The following is a 21,917-nucleotide window of genomic DNA, read 5'->3' on the forward strand; positions in this document are numbered from 1 at the left end:
AAATTATTGCTTTTCATGTGCATATATATATTTTTTTAGAATGTTAATATTTTATTTTATGTTTCAACAATTTGAATGTTTTGGGGGGAAAAAATTAATTTGAATTCTGAAATTTTGAATTCAAATTATGTTTTTCGTAATCACGAACTGCAACAGGACCCCACTCATTAGAGTTATTGTTTCTAGAAACGACTCCTCTCCTCCCAAGCCTGCTTCTCCTCCTGAGTGGTTACGTGTGCATAGTTGTGTGTGTAAGTGTGTAGGCTTGTGTGTGTGTGCGTAGACCTGTGTGCATGCACGTAGGCATGTGTGAGTGTATGTGTGTGTGTGTGTGTGTGTGTGAACGTGCGTGTGTGTAGGACATGGACGCCTCCGACCAGAAGATGCAGATAGCTCAGGACGGAGCAGCCGCGCCGCCTGCAGAGTACGGTGGTGCTGCAGGGGCTCCTGGTCCAAGCTGAAAAAGGAACCACAACGTCAAGGACGGTCAAGTGAGGACAATAAGCAATCGTGATTGCTCAAAAAAAAGAAAAGAAGCAAGTTTCAAGTTGTGTGGATCCCTTGAGGGATTTTCATGTAGCCCTAGGATTCTGTAGAACACAATTTAAAAAGCGCTGGCTTAAGTACTAGAAAAAAAATCGATTTTAATTTCCTATCGTGATTAATCGAATTAGGCTCCCCTGATAGTTACCACTGTAAACATATTTGTTGATCATGTATATGAACTGCACAAAACATAAAAGAAAAACATACATTTTATTCACAATAATACATTTTTATGAAAAACAATTTCCTTGTAAGAAATATTTCATGGCACTTGGGTGTTCTTTAGAACGAAACTAGACGTACAACGTTATACATTGAGCACTGCCCCAATGTGCTAAAACCTGCACAGCTATTTTTACGACAGTATTGAGCTTTTTTATTTGATGAAATCTAGAAAAACTAAACCGAGGTAATGCATTGTTAAAAAAATTCAAACTAAGAGAGAAAACGAGGAAAAAAAATCGCATTTAAATATAGTTCATACATTCTTATAAGCGATATTTATTGAAAACCATGTGACAACTGCTTTTTGCAATTGATTGAGAATTTCAGTCATAAAACTGGGGTAATGCATTGTTACAAATTTCGAATTCAAATAGAAAATGAGAGAAAAAAATCGCATTTAAATATAGTTCAAACATCCTTACAAGCGATATGCAGTGCAAACCATGAAACAACTTTTTATTTTTATTTTATTTATTTATTTATTTTTTATTTATTTTATTTTATTTATTTATTTTTATTTATTTATTTTTTTGCAATTGATTGAGAATTTCAGTTACTAAACTGAGACAAAGCATTGTTAAAAATTTCAAATTAAAAGATAATCTGAGAAAAAAAATCAATTAAATATAGTTCACATATCTTTACAAGCGATATGCACTGAAAACCATACAGCCACTATTTTTTGCAATTGATTGATAATTTCAGCTTTGTGAATTTTTGACACGATTTATCTTTTACATTGCTGCATGTAGCGAAGGATGTACGATTGTTAAGTCCACCACTAAGTTTTCAGAATGATACAACAAATCTGCACTAACGAAAGTTTTTAGATAACAATCAGTAGAACCTGGATTATATGCAAATGCATACTTGCATATGGCATTGAATATTTTTGCTTCTTTTGATGTGAAAGTATATAACTGCACAAAAACGAAATGTCAAAATTAGCTTCATTTTTCATTCACTTTAAGAATTTTCATAAGAGAAAGATTTCAAAAAACTATTTTGATGTTCATTGAGAAAAAAGTAGGAGAACTATGAATTTTCCGCGAAATGCCAAAAGTTTTGCCTACTGTTAATGCGCTTATTGCGCATACTATTTTCTGTGCATATTATCGCCAAGTTTGTTGCCAAAGTTGTAAGAAATTCGGGAAAAGAAATGCTGTTCGTGTATTCATATGTGAAAACTTTTATTTGAGTGAATAAACATTATTTAGCGATATTGCTTAATTTTGTTTAGTTTTTGGTGTATATTTGAGGAATTTTGCACGCATATTTTGATGATTTTATTGTTCATATAATTCGTTCTTCCGATCTCTAACGATGAGTATAATATTATAATGTAACAGCATAATGTAATAACATTATTTCTTTGGTTTCAACCCGACATTTCGTTTTTTGAGATCACGGGATTGACTTTTTAGGATTAAAATATTTTTCAAAATATGTAAAAATAGAATTTTCTAAGATTCGTTCCATTTTCAAAGTAGAAATTTAAATTTATTTTATAAATACACTTCAAGAGTTTTATCTTTGTCCTTAGTGATTTTCATGCTCTCGGCTTAATTTGCATGGGAGCTCAGCTCCCACACTTCTTTTCAATTTCATGCAAAATTTATCATAATCAGCGGAAATAAAGCCTTTTACATAATAAGGTATGTAGGAGTGCCCCCCACAGGGTAAAGGCCCTTAATGTCACAACATCCCCCCCCAAGAGTGAGACCCCCCCCCCCCAAAATAGTAATATATATATATAATATATAAAGCAAGGGTTTCAGTTTCGCAGTCTGCGCTACAGTGCTCTCAAACTTCTTTTGTTGGGGATTGATCTCTGCTTGCGCGAATTTCAAAGTATTAGAGTGAGAAAAAACGGTTTCAGATACCGTAGTTTACTTTTATCTCACTAGATGGCAGCACCAAAATTGTTTTCAGATTGATGGAATTTCTCAAAACCCACTCCCTTGTCAAGTAACGTTATTTTCATAAGGATTTTTATTGTTCTATTCTGATTTCTGAGCAGGGTCTGATTATCACACTGATCAACAACGACTAGGCCTGGGCCTTAGGTCCTGTGTTCTAAATTATTGAAACCCAAAATATTGAAAACCTCGTGGAATTAAGAATCATGCATTTTTGCGAAAGTAACAAAATATTTTTGATTTATAAATTGAAAAAAAAAAGCCCTCTTTTTATATTTTCTCAGCATTTTTTTAAAGTGGTTTTTCATGAGTAAAAAGGCTTTATTTCTTGAGACTTTCCTGCAAAGTGAAACAGAGCCAATAGCTTATTTTTCCTTATATAGTAAACTCCCAATTATCCGCTAGCGGATTATCCGCGGGGAGGATTAATCGCGAGTCATCCAACAATCAAGAATATGCATATTCCCAGCAAGAAGCAAAAACCAATGGCTGTTTTTCTCTAAAGATTGTAAATTTAAACTTATAGTTTTTGTTTTATTTATTTATTTATTGCTTTCTTCATCGTACGTGTTCGTTCTTTATTGGTGTTCAGTTCTGTTGTCAAAAATACAAAACATTTTTACTCTACTGCATATATTTTCACTGTACAAAGTGCTATGCGTCAATGCAGCTATGTTTTTAAGGAAGAATAATTTTTACCTTTGTAGTCCCTCATTTTAGTCGTTTTGAAGTTTATCCGCTATTTTTATTATCCGAGGCACTTATGCCATCCAAGCCCACGGATAATTGGTTTACTGTATATAAACTGACTAATAAAGCTGAAAAGACTGAAAAAAAAAATTGTTAGGTAAATGGCTTTTTTTTTAAATATCCGTGCATGGGGGTAATTTCCTCTTCAATATTTATTGAACTTTTTAAGGATTAAGTTACAAAATGGATTTAAAAAAAAAAAAAAAAACAGTGGTGGCAGTGTTGCCAGATTGGGGGAAATTTCCCCATTTTGGGGAAATCTGGTGCTCTCTGGGGAAATTTTGGGGAAATGGGTTTTGAGGGGATTTTTTTGGGGAAAAAATTTTTTCTTGGGGAAAACTTGGGGGAAAAAAAAACCTCGGGAAATTTTTTTTTTTCGTATTTAAATTCGCGTGTTGACCTCTAGTAGTTACATTGTTTGTATCAAACAGCGTTGGTTTAGCTTTGCTCAACTTTATAGAAATATTATTCTACGGAATTCTCATTAATAGTTCTGCGTGAGTAACTAATTGATACGTGAAACAGGCAAAAATAAGTGTGATAAAGAATGTTCTTGGATATATATAAATACATACAAAAATCATAGTTTAAATGTACATACAGAAGCAGAGTAGTAAATGCGAGTAGAAAAAAAAAAATATTTGGTTATTTCTTATCTCTTGATCAGGCGCTTGTATTTATGACTAAAGGCACCCGCACGGCTTTGCCCGTAGTAGAAAATTAAAAGGTATTTTGGTTCACCTGTATATTTACAAATAATGCATGATGAATTTCTCGCCAATTGGCTTGCCCACGTTACGGTTCCACATTATGATAACTTGGTAATTTAGCTGTCCATCTTATGATAATTTTGCTCGGGAAAATGTTCTTAAAATTGGAATAGCAAAAGAACAAAATCGAATTTTCAAAAAATCGCTTAAAGATGTACGACCCCATGCTACAAACTAATTCTTTGTCAAACTTCATGAAAATCGGTCGAACGGTCTAGGTAAAGTGATAGAATAGAGAGGGGGCTTTTAAAGTGTTGCAGGCCTTGGGCCTAATTTATATAAATAACTTCGTTCATTTTAATTGAATAAATTTCATTTTTCTTCACTGAAATACTATTAGAGAATGACTGCGGGGCTGAAGAGAGCCGAGGTGAACCCCTTGCAGGGCCGGCTCTAGTAGTTCTGCACCCCAGACGATATTGACAAGTGCCCCCCCCCCCCTCCATTGAATTATAATTATAAAAAAAATAATATAAAACAATAATGTATTAATGAAATAGAAATACCAGTAAAGAGTTAAAGTTTTGTGAGTTTTTAGTTTAATTCCAAACTCGATTTTTCACATCCAAGCACTGGTACACGCTTTAAATTATCTTTTTTAACGTAAAGTAGTGCATCTTACGGCACTGAAGCATATAATATTAATATTTTAAAAATACTTTTAAATCACGCAGTTTGCCGCCTCTAAAATCAAATTGAATTTCTAGTTTAATTTCGATCAAGGCTTTGCATGTCCAAGCACTGGTACACACTCTATAAGCCGAAATTACTATTAGTTTTTTTTTTTTTTTTAACATCGAGGCAGTGAATCTTTTGACGCTGAAAGAGATATTCATACTTTAAAAAAAAAAAAAAAAAAATTTTTTTCAACTTCGAAATTTTTCACCCATAAAATCTGTCGCCCTAGGCTGCTGCCTAGGTAGCCTACCCCAGGAGACTGGCCTGGCCCCTTGTCAGTTTAGTCTCCATCTTCTCATAAAATACAGGCTGTGTATTTCAATATTTTCTCTATTTCTGTTTAGGATTACCACTATAAAATATTATTCGCTGTGCTGGTCACTGAGGATGCGTTCTGGCGTGCTCCCAGCCTCATTAAAAAACGTTGACACTAATAACACTCAAACAACAACAATAATAATAAAACCAAATTTGATGCAATGTTCAAAAACCCTTGGCGACAAGTATTGCTGAGTAAAGTTCGCCAAAGCAACCGAGATTCCATACGTATGATTCGAGCGGAACAGAATAAATAATGTCAATGGATACGAATTCGATTACAATGTACAACGACTAGAGTAAAGCGTATTCTCTGCTTCTTCGCCGCATAGTCGTACAATTCGTGTGCTGGTGCTCACCAAAATCGAAAAAGACGGAACCGCAGAACCCAAAAAGTTGGAGTTTTTTCAATGAAAAGCTCAGAGATCAGTTCAACTGAAAGCAGACCTTTGCTATTTATGCTAGTTTTGACAGTTGGCGCAAAATGATAGGCTTAAATATCGTTATTGTCATCCAGATATGAAGTATTGAACCTTTTTTGACTAATGATTCTAAATTCTAAAGTAGGTTTCCAATTCTTCGAAACAAACGGTACTTATTTAAGTAAAACTGGATAAGTGCATTCATATCGAACAGCGCAAATTTCGACTCCGTAACAATAGGTAAAAGTTTCATTAGAAATGTATTCAGTTCCTTCTGTTAACAGTAAATCTTCCTTCGTTGAATTTGTCTCAGTAATTACTGTCGTGTGATTGCGAGATGGAATCTATCAATTTCTTGACATTGTAATTAATTTTTTTCTAGGCTCTTTTCCTCCGGTAAAAAGCAACGAAAATGATTCAAAAATGTGTAACATTGAAATAGAACAGCTATTTTTTTGAAAGAGAACGCCCAAACGTAAGTTGCAAAGAAATAGGGATTCAAACCATTTTTTTATCTTTTGCTTAAAACATAACGGCTAAGCATTAATGATTCTGATTTAGAAGTTTACTGATGTACCAAAACATTTTATACTCATGCCATAAGTTCAACAACTTTTTCAGAAACAGCATTAGATCTCTGCCAATAGCATTGCTGTAGAACTAATACAAAAATACTTTCGATTTTAAACTATCACTTATTCTTTCCTTTCTTTTTCCAAAAGATTCCAAACTCTATAAATTTCATTGGCTACGTAAAAAATACCTGAATATTTATCTTCTTCCTGATATGGGCTGAACAGATTCACTTTCGCATTTTAGCAGTTCTGAGCAAATCACAAACTCTTTATTATCGTGGTGAAGCAACCCAGCACATACGAGACAATGTCCTGCCTCTAGCAGTTTCTCAGTCCCTGCCACAGTCGGCATGTTGCTATTTAGCATCAGTTGCTATTTAGCACGTGTTGCTATTTAGTCCGTTGCTATTAACAGGAAGGTTGAGACGTTCGCAACGACACCACCTGTCCCCAGGACAGGTTTTCGTGTGGAATATTGACATCTTCGTTGTGGTCAGTCTCGTTTCCGATTGGCGAAGAGAGAGCACGTGTACACTGGTCCATAGGGATGGCGACTGAACCGTTCAGTCACTTTTCAAGATGGTGCTGAAGGGATTCTTTCCTCGCCGGTTCTGGTTCCTAGGAAGACTGGTCTTGATATCTGGAAGAGAAACAACGACTAAGCGCCTGTGGAATAGAAACTAAAAGCAAAAGGAGAAACTGATTACACTACATATAAAAATGTCAAAACTTTTTTATGCTAACAGCATGGGCGTTTAAAGCAAAGCTGCGGAATCGGGCTGATTTTGGGGTAAAGGAGTTGGAGTCTGAGTCGAAGGCTGTAAAATTCCCTGAGGCGGAGTCGGAGACAGTTTTCTCTCCGAGTTCGCGGCCTTGCTTTAAAGTACTAGGCACCGAAACTGAGAGGTGTCAATGGCATATAAACAAACCACGTGAGAAAACCTAACTGATTTTTGCACAACGCCCGCTTAATACTAAATGCCTAACGCATTTGCGTCTAAAAGTACTTCCATCAAATACCCGTGCTGACTTCCGGTACACCTTTCAACGCTACCAGGCGGCAATATAAGGATGGCGTTGCTTTCTCGATGGATCCAAACAATTCACATCAACGTGTTAATCGGTTAATTTCAAAATTTAGATTTAGAAGTTAACCAATTGTGTTCTTCGCTATTAATTTCTAATACCTTCCGGTAACTGGCAGTGGCCAGGTTGTACCAAAATTTACTTTTCCTCGTTCCCATCAATTTAGGATCACTTTTGATTTATGTTAAAGGAAAGAAAGCGCCAGGCATTGTTTCTGGATAAAGAACTACCGGAGTAAGAGGCTAGAGCCACCGGAAGTTCTTTCAAGCCACATTCGATTGGTCGAAACAGAAAAGTGTCTTTGTCATATGATCTAACATTCCTTCTCCCCAGTTTCTGAGTGGATAGAATTCCGTAAAAACTTGCTCTATGGCTTTCCCTGGGCTGCATGTCCCCGAAGATTTAAAGACTGTAACGGCTAATTTTAGAAAAAAAACGGGTTTTTTTTCCTCCAAATTCTGCTATTAAAAAGACAGCTGAGGATAAAATTCGAAAGTGACAGTGTAATCGGAATTCGAGCAATAGACGTTTTTGGGAAAATTCATTCGAGATAAACATGGGAAAGGAAGTTGAAATTATGCTATAAATGCAGGGTAGATGAAGAAAATCGCCGTAGGGAGGGTTTCGAGATAAGCAGGTTCGCGATAATCAGTAGTTTATTCTTTTAAGTAAGAACAGTGAATGTCAACGTACCCCTGGTGACACTGGTGCAGGCGAGCCATTCGTCCATCGTGATCTTCTGGTTGTCGTTCTCGTCGCAGAAACGGGGCAGGTTGCGCCAGCACTTGCGCAGACGCTGCTTCTTTTGGCGCCCATCCCTTTGCTGAAAAGAGCGCCACTCTTTCTTGAACACTTTCCATTCGCGCTTGTCTAGTACCTGGAGAGAAAAAGTAATTCGTTTTCAGAAATCAAGTAAAATAATAATCAATTCATTTAGAAGGGAAACAATCAAAATAATTAAAAAAAAACTTTTTCACTTCCCCCTTTTGTTTTACTGTTTTAGACATTGAAAATAATTACATGTTTAAAAGAGATCTAATGTGCTTAATTTGCTGTAAGGTTGGCGTTATTGGCGTAATGTGTTAATTTGGCGTTTATTCCATTGGTTTTCACCCAAAATTACTTCGGTTCTTGAATTTTTACCTATACGTTGATTTTGCACTATTGAACATTGCGCATACAGGCTTAGCGAGAAATTTAAGAGATAATCACCAAATTAGCATCATTTCGGCGACCCAATATTTCCGATTTGGCGAGAAGTTGCCAAATGTCGGCAAGCTTGCGACATTTCGAACCCAGCATGGAAATATAGTACAGTCGACTCCCGCTACCACGCGATCCGACATAGGCGAAATGGCTATAACGCGAGTTTTTCAACAGTACAGAATTTTTGAGCTAGCGCGAATTCCTCGCCCGCAACATGAAAAATTTCGGAAGGAAATCGCGGTGTAAGTTTTTTTTTCGTGAATGGACCTTCATCCCTTTAACATACTTGGAACAGACGTACCCACACCGTACTAGTCTTTTATCGCTTATACAAATAACTACTTCTCATTTTCCATTAAGTTTTTTCATTCTAAATGCGAAAGTTAACGAAATATAACGACACCCAAGAGCGCTGTTTCATCTAAAGTTGGTGAAGATAGAAAGAAAAAGAGAACGTTTCTGACAATTACAGAAAAGGTAAAGCTTCTCGAATAGCTGAAGCTAAACCAGAAAATGCTTCGAAGGGTAGCACAACAATTAGGTATGACGGTATAAGTGAATCTTCCATACGTACAATTAAAAGTCAAGAAAAGGAAAGCCATAAAAGCTCACCGAGTAATAGTATCCAAGCAAAATGCAAAAATTATAAAAATGGAAGCTGCTTTTTATTGTAAATTAAAGAAACCAGGAAGAGGGGTAATGCCATAGATGGAAACTTTATAAAAGAACCAATGAAGCAACTGTATTTAAAAATATATTAGAATAACGGTTTGATCACGCAGCACAAATCATTATAATTTTCACTTTTTTAAGATACAAATATCATTACTGAATTAACTGTACAGTACAACTATAGGGCATTTGTTTTCATAGGGCATGTTTTGTCTACATGCTGTACGTACGGTACTGGTTTATTTTATGTCTTTCTTTCCCATTGATCATTGTTTTTGTGCATCATAGCAGTATTTCATGTTGAATAAAACGGGTTTTTTTAATAAAAAAATACAAATAAAAATTCAGTTCTTTATGTAAGAAGCAGTAATGTATAGTAAAGAATAGGTTTTTAACTGTTTAAGGTGGTGTTTACAAATGTCTAAAAGGATTGGTTATGTTTATATAAGTTTTTACACATATCCTTTTCCACAAGGCGAAATTTCGACTTACGCGAGGGATCTTGGAACGCATCCCTCGCGTAAGTCGGGACTCGACTGTACTTGAAATCTTGCAGATAAATAAAACCCATGGCATATTTCTTTTCAAGCATTTTCAAAGAAAACTAAATCCATAAAATCTCGAAAACTACCACGGAAAGCTTAAACAAAAAACATTCCTGGGTGTATGGAGAGGAATTAAAGCTAACGAGTCTATCTGAACTGAGGTAATGCAGGAATGTTGGTAGGTCCGATAAAGCCAAGGTGGAACATAGGTCCTGGTAAAATTTAGTGCCCTTCTTATCAGAAAAACTGCGAATTTTTACATTAATTGTTTTGGGGGAAAATGATATTTTTTTTCTCCCCTATTTTAGTGGCCCAGAAAATTATGGTGTCCAGGTCACGGAACCGTAGGACCGCGCTTTAATCAGGTCCTGTTGCTTGGCCCACATCAAACATTTATAATGCAACCCATATCTAAACTAGTATGTTGTGACCATCACGAAACTTTCTTCTATTCTTTTTTATAATTCTGATCTGATTCCTCCCCATGCTTGACGAGGAAGCAATATTCCCAACAAAAACAAAATTAAACACGCCAAAACTTGACGACCATTCCGATTTCCCATTTATCTCAAAAGCAAAGCAAAGAATGAAAAGTGAAAATTATTTTCAAAGCCTTGTTTGAAATAATTACAAACATTTATTTGTTAACAAACGCAAGGTGGCAACAGTAAGAAATTTTAAATCATCGCGATTTTCTGGTTGTTTTCCAACAGTTAAAATCACGCGAAATACGAAGACGACAGTCTATTACAATTTATCTTTCTTATTGTTGCATTTATAAAGCTATTTTTATTCACACAAAAAAAAAACAGGCCCCCCCCCCCATGGAGAAATTGGCGCCAAAATTGAACCAACGCCTATTTGCAAATGGATTCACATTTATTCCAAATTTCATTCAGAACGTAGCATTACTTTTTGAGATATGGCACTCACAATGAAAAAAAAAGTTCGATTGCGCCACCCCCTTTTCAACTATTGACACCAAAATAGATTCAGCTCTTATACCCTGTAGGGGCTACTTGTCGATAAATTTTTATTTGATTCCGTTCATTATTTCTTGAGATACCGCAGTCACAATTGACAACAAAAAAAGTTCTGTAGCTCAACCCCCGTTTGAGCTATTGACACCAAAATTGAATCAGCACCTGTACCTGTTAGGGGCAACATATGGACCAAATTTTGTTTGGTTCCGCCAGTTACTTACTGGGGAATAGCAGGCACTTATAACTCAAAAAACGTCCTATTGCTTCACCCCCCCCCCTTGGAGGAATTCCCGCCAAAAACCAATGGGCACAAGTTCACATAGCGGCACATATGTGTACCAAATTTCGTTCGATTTCATGAGCTAGTTTTTTCTGTAGAGAGGCTACAAAAAACTGGTCACACACAGACGTGACACACACACAAACATTTTCCAAAAATGGTCGAAATGGACTCAGCACACCTCAAAACGTTCAAATCCGTCAAAATTCGAAAATTTGCACGAATCCAATACTTTCTTCTATATATTAGATATAGAAGAAAGTAAAAAGGTCGGAGTCCCCTGATGCAGAGGAAGAGAAACACCAGGATTGTGGTCCTCATCAAACAAAGTTAAGCAATAAATTTCTAGATGCAGAAGATATGATAATGAGATCAAATTCTTTATTTAGACTGATTTAGTCAAGCACCATAAATACATTTATGTTGAAAAAAAAAAGGAGATTTGGGTCAGAATTTTGAAGTTAGTGCTCATTATGTCATCCATTTTCCAGGTAGAAATAACAATCGAGGTAATACTTACTGAGTTTGAGTTGATATCTATCGAAGCAAACTTCCACCTCGCCCCCTTTTCTGACGTTGGAGTATCAATTCTGAAAGGGAAAAAAATGGTAACATATTATTTCTCTTGTGATTCTATCATTAAAGCATTTAAATTAGTGCACAAAACTGTAAATGATAAAATGTCCAATGGTTTTAATTCAATGAATTAAAATACTTTCTTTCTTAAGAAAGCGTTGCAACACGCAAAACACATGAAAAAAACTGTCTTCTATATCCCTGTTGTGAATTCTTCGATCAAACGTATTTGTACAAATTTTGAAAATAATAATTATTTTTGCAATTAATTTGTTGTAATCTGGCTAAGTTTGGCGTTTCTTCCATTAATTTCCGCTTTACCGTAGTTCTTGAAACTATACTTGAATGTTGACTTTGCCTGCTATGCACCATTTGACGTTATACTTATGGGATTGGCGAAAAGTTTAAGAGCTATTGCCAAGTTAGCATCATTTTTGGCATCTTACTCATGACGTCAAATTTGGCGATAAATCGCCAAGTGTCGCGAAGTTTGGCAGCACTTTGAACATTTACATGTAAATACTACTCAATGCTAATAATGAGTGGACAAACCCTGTAACCTTTTGAAAATACGTACTAGAATCAGGTAAAGGGGATCATTTTCGCACGCATGTTAAAACAAGCAAGCAATATACAACAACAAGGCTCCCGAAATAAAATGACGCACGCAAAAACTTGTTGGTCGTCTCAATTTTCGAATCGCCAAAATATCCAAGCGAAAACAAAGTTCGAAAATTGATAGTTTTTTTTAATCTTGCTTAAATTAATTGCAAACATTTTATTTGTTAACAAACAGAATATGGCAACAGATAAAAAATTTAAATCATTGAGATTTTTCCGATCACTTTAGTACAATTAAATCGCAGACGGTATTTTAATATGTTTTAAAGTTTAATCTTGCTTTTGTGGCATTTTCGCAAACTTCGTTCTAATTCAACCAAGAAGCGCGCCAAATAAAAATGTCACCCCCGTTCCGTCACGAGCCGAAAGATTAACGACTCGGTTATTGGGGCCTCCAGCATCTGCAATTAAACTCGACAGTTACATGTATCGTCTGCATTATGAAGATAAATGGCGGCAATCGACACGCCCCCTCTGCATAGTCCGAACACTATATCCTGTCGTCAAGGAAAAGAAATACTTCCGAAATGGAATCTTTATGATAGTTTGGTGTTGTGTCGTGGGATGTTCTTTCTGTTATTATAGGCCCTTCATTTAGAACTTTCTCCTGGAGGGGGGGGGAGTAAAAGGTTTGTACTCAATGAAAATTTCATCGGAAAACAGCAAAAATTATGCTTTCTAAGAACATCATTTTTTAAAGCAGGGTGAGGGAGCAATTGACCACAATACCCCCGCCCCTTTGTCCTTAATGACGGGCCAGCGTTATAACGTCAAAAGGGGGAAAACGATTTCGTTTGACATTTACTAAGCTGGAAGGGGAAGAGAGTGCCAACATTTCGTTTAATTTCATTCTGCTTTCCCTAAGATTATTTTGACTCAAGGCAAGTTTCTGCAATTTCAACAGTATTTGTCTCTTTTCGCAATTGTGCACTCCCTGAAAATCGCCACTACTGTTTACCTTATGGCTCAGAACATTTGTTGACGGGACTTAATTCGAAATGAGAGCAGCAATACATTTTTATCCACGTAAAAGTCAAGCAACTGGTATCTGTGCCAGGATTGACGTAATATTTGTGGCAACAATAATAGGTGAAAATCCACAGAAAGTGGAAACAAAGGGTCTACTTAGATCAGTTTGAAACTTTCGCAACTAGAGTGAGTTTTCTTACTTTTGGATGTTGATAAATTTAATTCTGATCCAATTTCTAATTGAGGTCCGTCAGCGGATGCCCTGTGAGGCGTTCTCTTTTCCTTTTCCCAGATAACTTTCGTTTAGATCCTTGTTGACTGTCATGAGATGAAGTACAAGGAAAGTGGTTAGCAACTTCCCTCGACTTACGCCTGGAATAGAGGCCGGGTCGTCAAAGCGAAAGACTGCCACCTGTCCCAATAGACCACATGAAACATAATCTGTCAACCTTGGCACTAGTCCTGCGTTTCTTTCTGCTCCAATTTTAAATTGAGTCACGTCAACAGATGTCCTCCGAGGCCAATATTTATCTGGTAAATAGTTCGCCAGTCCTATTACCAACCCTTTGGTTTTTATAAGTGTATGTTTATTATTGCTTCAATTTTAAATTGAGTCTATAGTCAACGGACGCCCTCGGAGACGTCAATTCATCTTGTAATCTACAAATGCACAAGGAAAAGGAGGGGGAACTTTCTGCCCTTAATGCAGTAACTGAACAAAGAAACAACTCACGCTATCGATTTGTTGTGAGCATCTTCCAGCATCTCTCGAATGAATGACTGAACCAATTCGTCGAGGAACTCTTGTTTCTTGTGCATTGAGCAACCTGGAAAGAAGCGTCCAAAAATTAGCAACATAACTACTAGTAATGGGCATAATCGAGATCTTTTGATAATCGAGTGATTGATAATCGAGATCTTTTCAAGTCGATCACTCGAGTAATTAATAATCGAGATCTTATGAAATCGAGTACTCGAGCGACTGACTTCTCGAAATCTTTGGAATCGAGCAGTTGATCGCTCGAGAACTCGGAAAGTGATAATCGAGAACTCGAGCAGTTCATCACTCGAGAACTCGAAAAACGATAATCGAGAACTCGAGATGCGATAATCGAGAACTCGAGATGCGATAATCGAGAACTCGAGATACGATGATCAAGAACTCGGAAAGTGATAATCGAGAACTCGAGCAGTTCATCGCTCGAGAACTTGGAAAGTGATAATCGAGAACTCGAGCAGTTCATCGCTCGAGAACTCGAAAGTGATAATCGAGAACTCGAGATGCGATAATCGAGGACTTGATATGCGATAATCGAGGACTCGAGATACGATAATCGAGAACTCGTGGTAATCGAGTTCTCGAATGACCTTGAATAATCGAGTGATTCGATTATGCCCATCACTAATAACTACATTATAAAGAACAGAATAGAATATTTGACACTCAAACCATCGAGTCTTGAAGAATCATGCCTCTAACCAAAGTTCTATTCATATCTACAAGTGTAAGGAGAAAAATTTTCAGCCTAATCCAGAGATGGCCTTCTAATCGTCAAAGTGCACGTTTCCTGCTTGAGTGCACTTGTCATTAGGGGCCATTCATTAATTACGTAAGGGTCCCGAGGGAGAGGGGGGTTGGACAAATCTTTACATACCCTTACCGGGGGGGGGAGGGGGTCAGACCCATTCTTACGTAATATTTTCCAAATCGAAATTCTATACTAGAAATCGCTCGGTCAAGTGGTTTGGCAGTGATCTTATTTCATTTGCTTCTGGAAGGTAAAAAACGTATTAGGATGAGCTGTTTTTTACTTGTTTTCCAAAGAATGAATAGCGTAAAATATAATAAAAGAATCGCATAGTGTATGGCATGTCAAATTAGTATCGCATCATATACAAAAAACATTTTTCGAAAAAGCATCTAGTCTACATTCCTTTTAGTAAATACATCTCTGCACGAAACATGTTTAACTTTTTTTTTTCAATTAATAGTGAATTTAATAACGATTCCAGTGATGTAAGGTTCGTTGTTTTATTATTGCCAAAAACAAAATGGAATCTTACTTAAGATGAGGGGAGGGGTTTAAAAAATCTTACTTTTCCATACATGGGGGGAGGGGGGGTCAAATATTGTCAAAATCGTCCTTACGTAATTAATGAATGGCTCTTAGTTCGTATGTTAAAATTCAACTTTTCTCTCAAGTAGTTTGCATTCACGATTTTTTGCAGAAAGCGTCTTGGGTGTGAATTTGAATATCATGGGGTCATAAAAGCCCTCATTTTGGATGGATTAACCACTAAGAAAATTCACCCGAAGTTGACAAAAGTTTACGGGAAGCAGTGAGTGGAGGTTAGTGGTTCAAGCGGGAAAAAAAGCAAAATCGGAAAGGCATGTCAAGCATGCTTTTGGTTTTGAAAAAAATTCTTTTGATTTCCTTATAAAAGCAGAGAGCACTTACAGGTGAATCCTTTACGCCTCCAACCTTTTTTGACCAGCACGATACAAAAATTCGCGCAAAGAGGAGCAAAAAAAAAAAAAAAAAAAAAAAAATTGAATTTTGTCATCTTGAATTCAAATTACAGTAAACTCCCGATTATCCGCGGAATAGGGTGGCATGGTAACAGCGGATTAGCGAAAACCGCGGATAATCCGAATAATAGTAAAAAAACAATACTACTGTATAGCATAGCTAAAAAATATGAATAACACTCACAAACACCTTTAAATTGTTGCTAAAAACATTGCTACATTCCATTTACTAACACTGGATGTAAAAAATATACATATGTAAACGCTAAAAACGAACAATAACACAATCATAAGTTTAAAAAAACGTTTAATGACCGTTGAAAAAATAGTGAAAAGACCCGCGGATAATCCGAGCCGCGGATAAACCGACCGCCGATAATCGGGAGTTTACTGTATATGTTTTTCGCAATCACGAGTGTGTGTGTATATGTAGGCGTGTGTGTTTGTGTGTGGGGGGTATGTGTGTTTGTGTCCAGGCATGAGTGTGTGGGTAGTTGTGTGTATGTGTGTAGGTGTGTGGAGGGGGGATGTGTATGTGTGTGTAGGCATATGTGTTTGTGTCTGTGTGCAGGCATGAGTGTGTAGGTGTGTGTGTGTTTGTGTGTGTAAGTGTATGTATGTGTGTAGGTGTATGTATGTGTGTGTGTGTAGGTGTATGTGTGTGTAGGTGTATGTATGTGTGTGTGTGTAGGTGTATGTGTGTGTAGGTGTGTGTAGGTGTATGTATGTGTGTGTGTGTGTAGGTGTATGTATGTGTGTGTAGGTGTATGTATGTGTGTGTAGGTGTATGTATGTGTGTGTAGGTGTATGTATGTGTGTGTAGGTGTATGTATGTGTGTGTAGGTGTATGTATGTGTGTAGGTGTATATATATATGTGTGTAGGTGCGTGTATGTATGCGTGTAAGTGTAGGATATTGACGAAACCTGGAGACGGTTTTCGCTATAGGAGCAGCATCGTGAGGAGCCGGTCGACGGTGATGCTGCGGAGGGTGCTGGTGGGAAAATAAAATCATAGGAACGAACACCAAAAACAGTCAAGTGAGAACAATAAGCAATCGTGATTGCGCAAAAAAAAGATAATAATAATAATACTGATAATAATAAAAAGCCATGGGAGTTTTAATGGCAGGACAAAAATGAGAAAACAAAAAGAAAAAAAAAAGTATAAAATTTTGTTAGGGCTGATTTTAAGAGTAGATAAGTGGTAGTTGATGTAAATCTAACAACTTAACTCATACTTTTCTTGAGATTTTGATGAATTATGAACAGAATAACTGTTCTGAAGAAACACTTGGACATGAATTATTCTAACATTATTTACCCAAAAGTATTTTGAGATGTCACAAAATTTTGGTAATAATTTCTTTCAACACGTTTGGCTTGTTTAAGTAAAACAATTGATTCACTAATATCTAAACAATGAATACTATGCTAAAAGTTGCTGTTTGTGCTAAATAATGTTTCGTAAACAGATATACAAAGTACAACAAATAGTTATGTTTTGAAAACTTTGACATTTCTGCTTGTTTTTAAACAATATTTTCTAGTTTTGGTTCCTAAACTGGAAAATAAAATTAAATAATTAACCATAAAAAGTGGGGGTGACGTGTCCTCCGAATCGCCGCCACTGGTGGAAAACTGCGGGATTTGGGGTGAGATTTATTCTGCCATCACCCCTATTTTCCTCGCACCTTTATACATCCATCTGTTCTTAAACTTGAAGATTTTTTTTTTTCTGGGAACTACTGGAGAATGCCGTAGATTAATATTTTCCCAGTTTTCCAGACTCTCACTAACAGGAATGAATACTGATGTTGGAGAAACGCTAGACCAAATGTATTGAAGTCGAGGGAGATTATGTAATAAAATTAATTATTAAATAAAAACAAAAAATCCGACTGCGTAAAAACCAAAAAAAACTAAAAAGAAAAATGTATCAGCCCAGTAGCTTAGAATGCTATTAAGTACTACTGAATAACTGCACCGTTGAAATAGTTTTATATTCTTACACAGATAAGACATATCATGAATTCAAAAACAGAATAGAAGGATCAACAGTCGGGGCCCATTTCTTTTTAAATCAAGGAATCCCGTTAAATTTGAATGGGCCCCGACTGTTGATCCTTCTATTCTGTTTTTGAATTCATGATATGTCTTATCTGTGTACGAATATAAAACTATTTCAATGGTACAGTTATTCAGTAGTACTTAATAGCATTCTAAGCTACTGGGCTGATACATTTTTCTTTTTAGTTTTTTTTTGGTTTTTACGCAGTCGGATTTTTTGTTTTTATTTAATAATTAATTTTATTTTACACTTTTTAGTTAATTTCCATTGACTTAGTCATTATGATTATAAGACTCGCAATCTTGACATTTCATTGAGAGAGTTTGTATCGTGAGGTTTATTACGCAACTTGCGGTGGTTTAAACTACAGATAATTAGTCCCTCTAGGGACCTAACTCGGCTTGAAGCTACATGTGCTTGACGTTTAGCAAAAATGCGAGAACTAAGTCAACCACAGCACAGCTATATAAACAGCCTGTATAACTCATGATGACGCGGGCTAGCAAACATCGTCAGTCAACTCTTTCTCGCAAAACTAAAAAAGCCTGTCGCGAAAGTATACGTAGCGAAACTCAGTCCCCTGAATCAGGACAAAAACAAATGAGGGGAGAGTTCATCCGGAGCGAGGGTGGAAGTCCAACCCACCACCTCAAGTGTGAGAAGCAATCGCTTAGACCACTGCGCCACTGAGGCCCCAATTAGGAGAAGCTAGTAAACAAAAAATCAGTGAACAAAAAATCAGTGAAAGCTACCTGCATTGGCCTCATGCTGTGTCGCATGCAGGTAGTGAGCGACACAGCGACTGCGTGCGACACGATCTCGAACTAACAAAATGGCAACTGATTGTTGATATGGAGAATTTTGATTACTGTCATGTGTTTAGTGACGCTCCCAAGGTTAATACAAATCGATTGACGTAAGAATTACCAAAATTGGCCAAGGCGTTTAGCCTGCAGAACGCCACATAGAAACGGACATACATACATAGACTAATACACACATTACCCTCCTTTGCGTCGCGCACGCGCAGTCGGGTAAAAAGATAAATCATGTTTTAAATGAAAATTTCGGTCTTTTACAGTCAGATAGAGAACGTTGCACCTTTCCCTCGTACCTTTACCATTTCCACTTAGTTAACGTTTGCTGTTAAAAATGTCGTCGTAGTATCAGAGATTTATTACCGAATAGGCCAACTAAGCCGCGGCCTAGGGCTCCCGATTTTTAAGGGTTCCCAAATGATTAAAGTTGATTCAAGTTATTGAATGTTCCGTTCTAGAATTTCTTTAATGTTCCGTTTTAGGAAAAAGGAGGAGTATTAAGGTTTTTTATTCTTTATTTATTTCACTTTTTTCTTTTGCTTACTTAACTCCTTTGCTTACTTAAGATTAGTGATGTGCCGGATCGTTAAAAAAGTAGATCCGCGGATGCGGATACGGATACGGATCCGGATCATTAGTGTCAAGATCCGCGGATACGGATCTCAAAAGTTTTTGTCCAGTTCAACTATCCAAGTGTAAAATTTATTACGGAAGGTATTCCCGTCACTATAATAACACTGTTTCTTCAAAAAAAAAAAAAAAAAAAATGTCATCTACGGCGAAAACATAATAAAGACTATGATTTACTTTGAAGAAATCTCCGTTATAATTAATGGAGAGTTGGAAGGAACGGGTCAGCGCAGTATTAATGCTTAAATAGAATGTGAAAAATTATTTCTAGCTTGCTTGGTAGATGTAGGATACAGGAGCAAGAATGTAAAGCTGCTACTAGATAGGCTAAAAATAATTTTTCGCAATTTATGTCAGCATAAATGCAGCGCTGACCCATTCCACCCAAATTACTCCGACCGACGGAATAACAGAGTCGGGAACACCTTTACAAACAGTAAATAGAGACTTTTGTCTCACTTTTCTTTGAAGGATGCCGGGAAAAACCAAAATGAAGAAAAACAGAAACCCCATATCCCAATAACAAAAACTAATATTAAACTAAAAATTTAAAAAAACAAAACGTGTCTCGAAGGGCCTGAAATGATACCTTATAATTTAAATCGGGAATAAAACCTAATTCAAACGGAATTTAAAAGTCTTTTATTCAAATATTTAAAAAAATTTAGAATATAAAAGATCCGTTTAAGATCCGTCAAAAAAGTAACGGATACGGATACAGATCTTTATTTTCCCTCGGATATCCGCGGATACGGATAAGGATATCCGGAACATCACTACTTAAGATATGGGACGCTCTGCAGATCAACAAATATGTTGAGCGAGTGGTTGTGCTCTACGATTGTTTATAACATAACTGCCAACATTGAATGATGAAAATAACATGAATAGATTTAACGACAAAAATTTTAGTGTAAAACCTATTTTTAAAATTGAAGTGTAAGGATTTCTTAAGTATAGCAGTGGCGTCACTACGTTTGGGGGGGGGGGGTGCGCCATGGGTGTCATTCGTCTGAGGGATGACACCCTAAGTGGAATTGCAAGTTTTTGAAAAATGTGAACATAAAACAGTTTCTGCTGCTTTGTGAACATTGATATTATTGAAAATGGCTAATTTTAATTTGAAGTAAAGTGGATATAATAAAGCAATTTTATCCAATCACGCTTTAACTAAGAAATAAATAAGTAAAAATGTTTTTTACTTTCTTCTATATCTAATATATAGAAGAAAGTATTGGATTCGTGCAAATTTTCGAATTTCGAATTTTGACGGATTCGAACGTTTTGAGGTGTGCTGAGTCCATTTCGACCATTTTTGGAAAATGTCTGTCTGTCTGTGTGTGTGTGTGTGTGTATGTATGTGTGTGTGTGTGTGTGTGTGTGTGTGTGTGTGTGTATGTATGTGTGTCACGTCTGTGTGTGACCAGTTTTTTGTGGCCGCTCTACAACAAAAACTACCGCATGAAATCGAACGAAATTTAGTACACATATGTGCCCCTATGTGAACTTGTGCCCATTGGTTTTTGGCGCGAATTCCTCCAAGGGGGGTGGAGCAATGGGACGTTTTTCGAGTTACGCGTGCTTGCTATTCCTCAGGAAGTTACTGGCGGAATCAAACAAAATTTGGTCCATATGTTGCCATTAACAGGAACAGGTGCTGATTCAATTTTGGTGTCAATAACTCAAACGGGGGTTGAGCTATAGAACGTTTTTTGTCGTCCATTGTGACTGCTGTATCTCAAGAAATAATGAACGGAATGAAAGAAAAATTTATCGGCAAGTAGCCCTTAGTGGGTATAAGAACTGATTTTATTTTTGTGTCAACAGCTGAAAAGGGGGTAGCGCAATCACCCGTTCTTTTTTTCCATTTTGAGTGCCCTATCTCAAGAAGTAATGCTACGTTCTGGTTGAAATTTGGAATATATGTGAATCCATATGTAAACAGGCTTTGGTTCTATTTTGACGCCGATCGCTCCAAGAGGTGTTGATTTTTTTTTTTTTTTTTTTTTTTTTTTGCGAATAAAAATATTTTTATTAATGCAACAATAAGAAATATAAATCGTAATAGATTGTCGTCTGCGTATTTCTCGTGATTTTAATTGTATGGAAATGATCGGAAATATTATCTCAATGATTTAAAATTTTTAACTGTTGCCATCTTATGTTTGTTAACAAATAAAATATTTGTAATTAATTCAAGCAAGGCTTTTAAAGTAACTTTCAATTTTCGCTCTTTGCTTTGCTTTTGCAATAATTCAGACATTGGGATGGTCGTCAAGTTTTTGCATGTGTAATTTTGTTTTTGTTGGGAATATTGCTTCCTCGTCAAGCATGGGGAGGGATCAGAAAAAAAAAAGAAAAATATAGAAGAAAGTTTCGTGATGGCCACAACATACTAGTTTTTTTTTGTCTTTCTCATTCTTTTCTAAAACAAATTGATAGGTAGAAAACGCAGTGAGATTAACCAAGATCATTGACGTACATTTCAAAAACAGAAACAAATTTTTCCAGAGTTATTTTCTTTTTGAAATTGGAATAGGGGGAATTTAAAAAACTGACACTTGAAATTTAAAAAAAAGATCGTTAAATGACAGGTTCCTACATTTATTCACATTATTTTGAACGTAGCTTAGTGCATCATAATAATTTTCATGGCTATAATTATTCAAAGAGAGTATATGCATTTTTCGGGACCTCGTACACTCTTCAGCAGGGTTGCCCAACCTATG

The 21,917-nt window shown here is 36.4% G+C and overlaps 2 protein-coding genes across 2 annotated transcripts in view; both read right to left on the reverse strand.

The window, feature by feature from the left end:
* The window catches only part of LOC129232626 (SPARC-related modular calcium-binding protein 1-like), a 27,217-nt gene extending 23,812 nt beyond the window's left edge, over positions 1–3,405 (reverse strand). Inside the window, exon 1 of the mRNA XM_054866758.1 lies at positions 3,390–3,405. Coding sequence (XP_054722733.1) covers positions 3,390–3,405 — 16 coding nt within the window. The remainder of the gene's footprint in view (positions 1–3,389) is intronic.
* A 3,271-nt stretch (positions 3,406–6,676) lies between these two features.
* Positions 6,677–21,917, reverse strand: part of LOC129232627 (SPARC-related modular calcium-binding protein 2-like) — an 83,224-nt gene continuing 67,983 nt past the window's right edge. Inside the window, exons 11-14 of the mRNA XM_054866759.1 lie at positions 13,875–13,968; positions 11,496–11,565; positions 7,983–8,166; positions 6,677–6,843 (exon numbers count right to left, since the gene is read on the reverse strand). Of these exons, the coding sequence (XP_054722734.1) occupies positions 6,767–6,843; positions 7,983–8,166; positions 11,496–11,565; positions 13,875–13,968 (425 nt within the window). The 3' untranslated portion in view covers positions 6,677–6,766. The remainder of the gene's footprint in view (positions 6,844–7,982; positions 8,167–11,495; positions 11,566–13,874; positions 13,969–21,917) is intronic.

This window comes from Uloborus diversus, unplaced genomic scaffold (assembly GCF_026930045.1).
Source record: "Uloborus diversus isolate 005 unplaced genomic scaffold, Udiv.v.3.1 scaffold_13, whole genome shotgun sequence".
NCBI lineage: Eukaryota > Metazoa > Arthropoda > Arachnida > Araneae > Uloboridae > Uloborus > Uloborus diversus.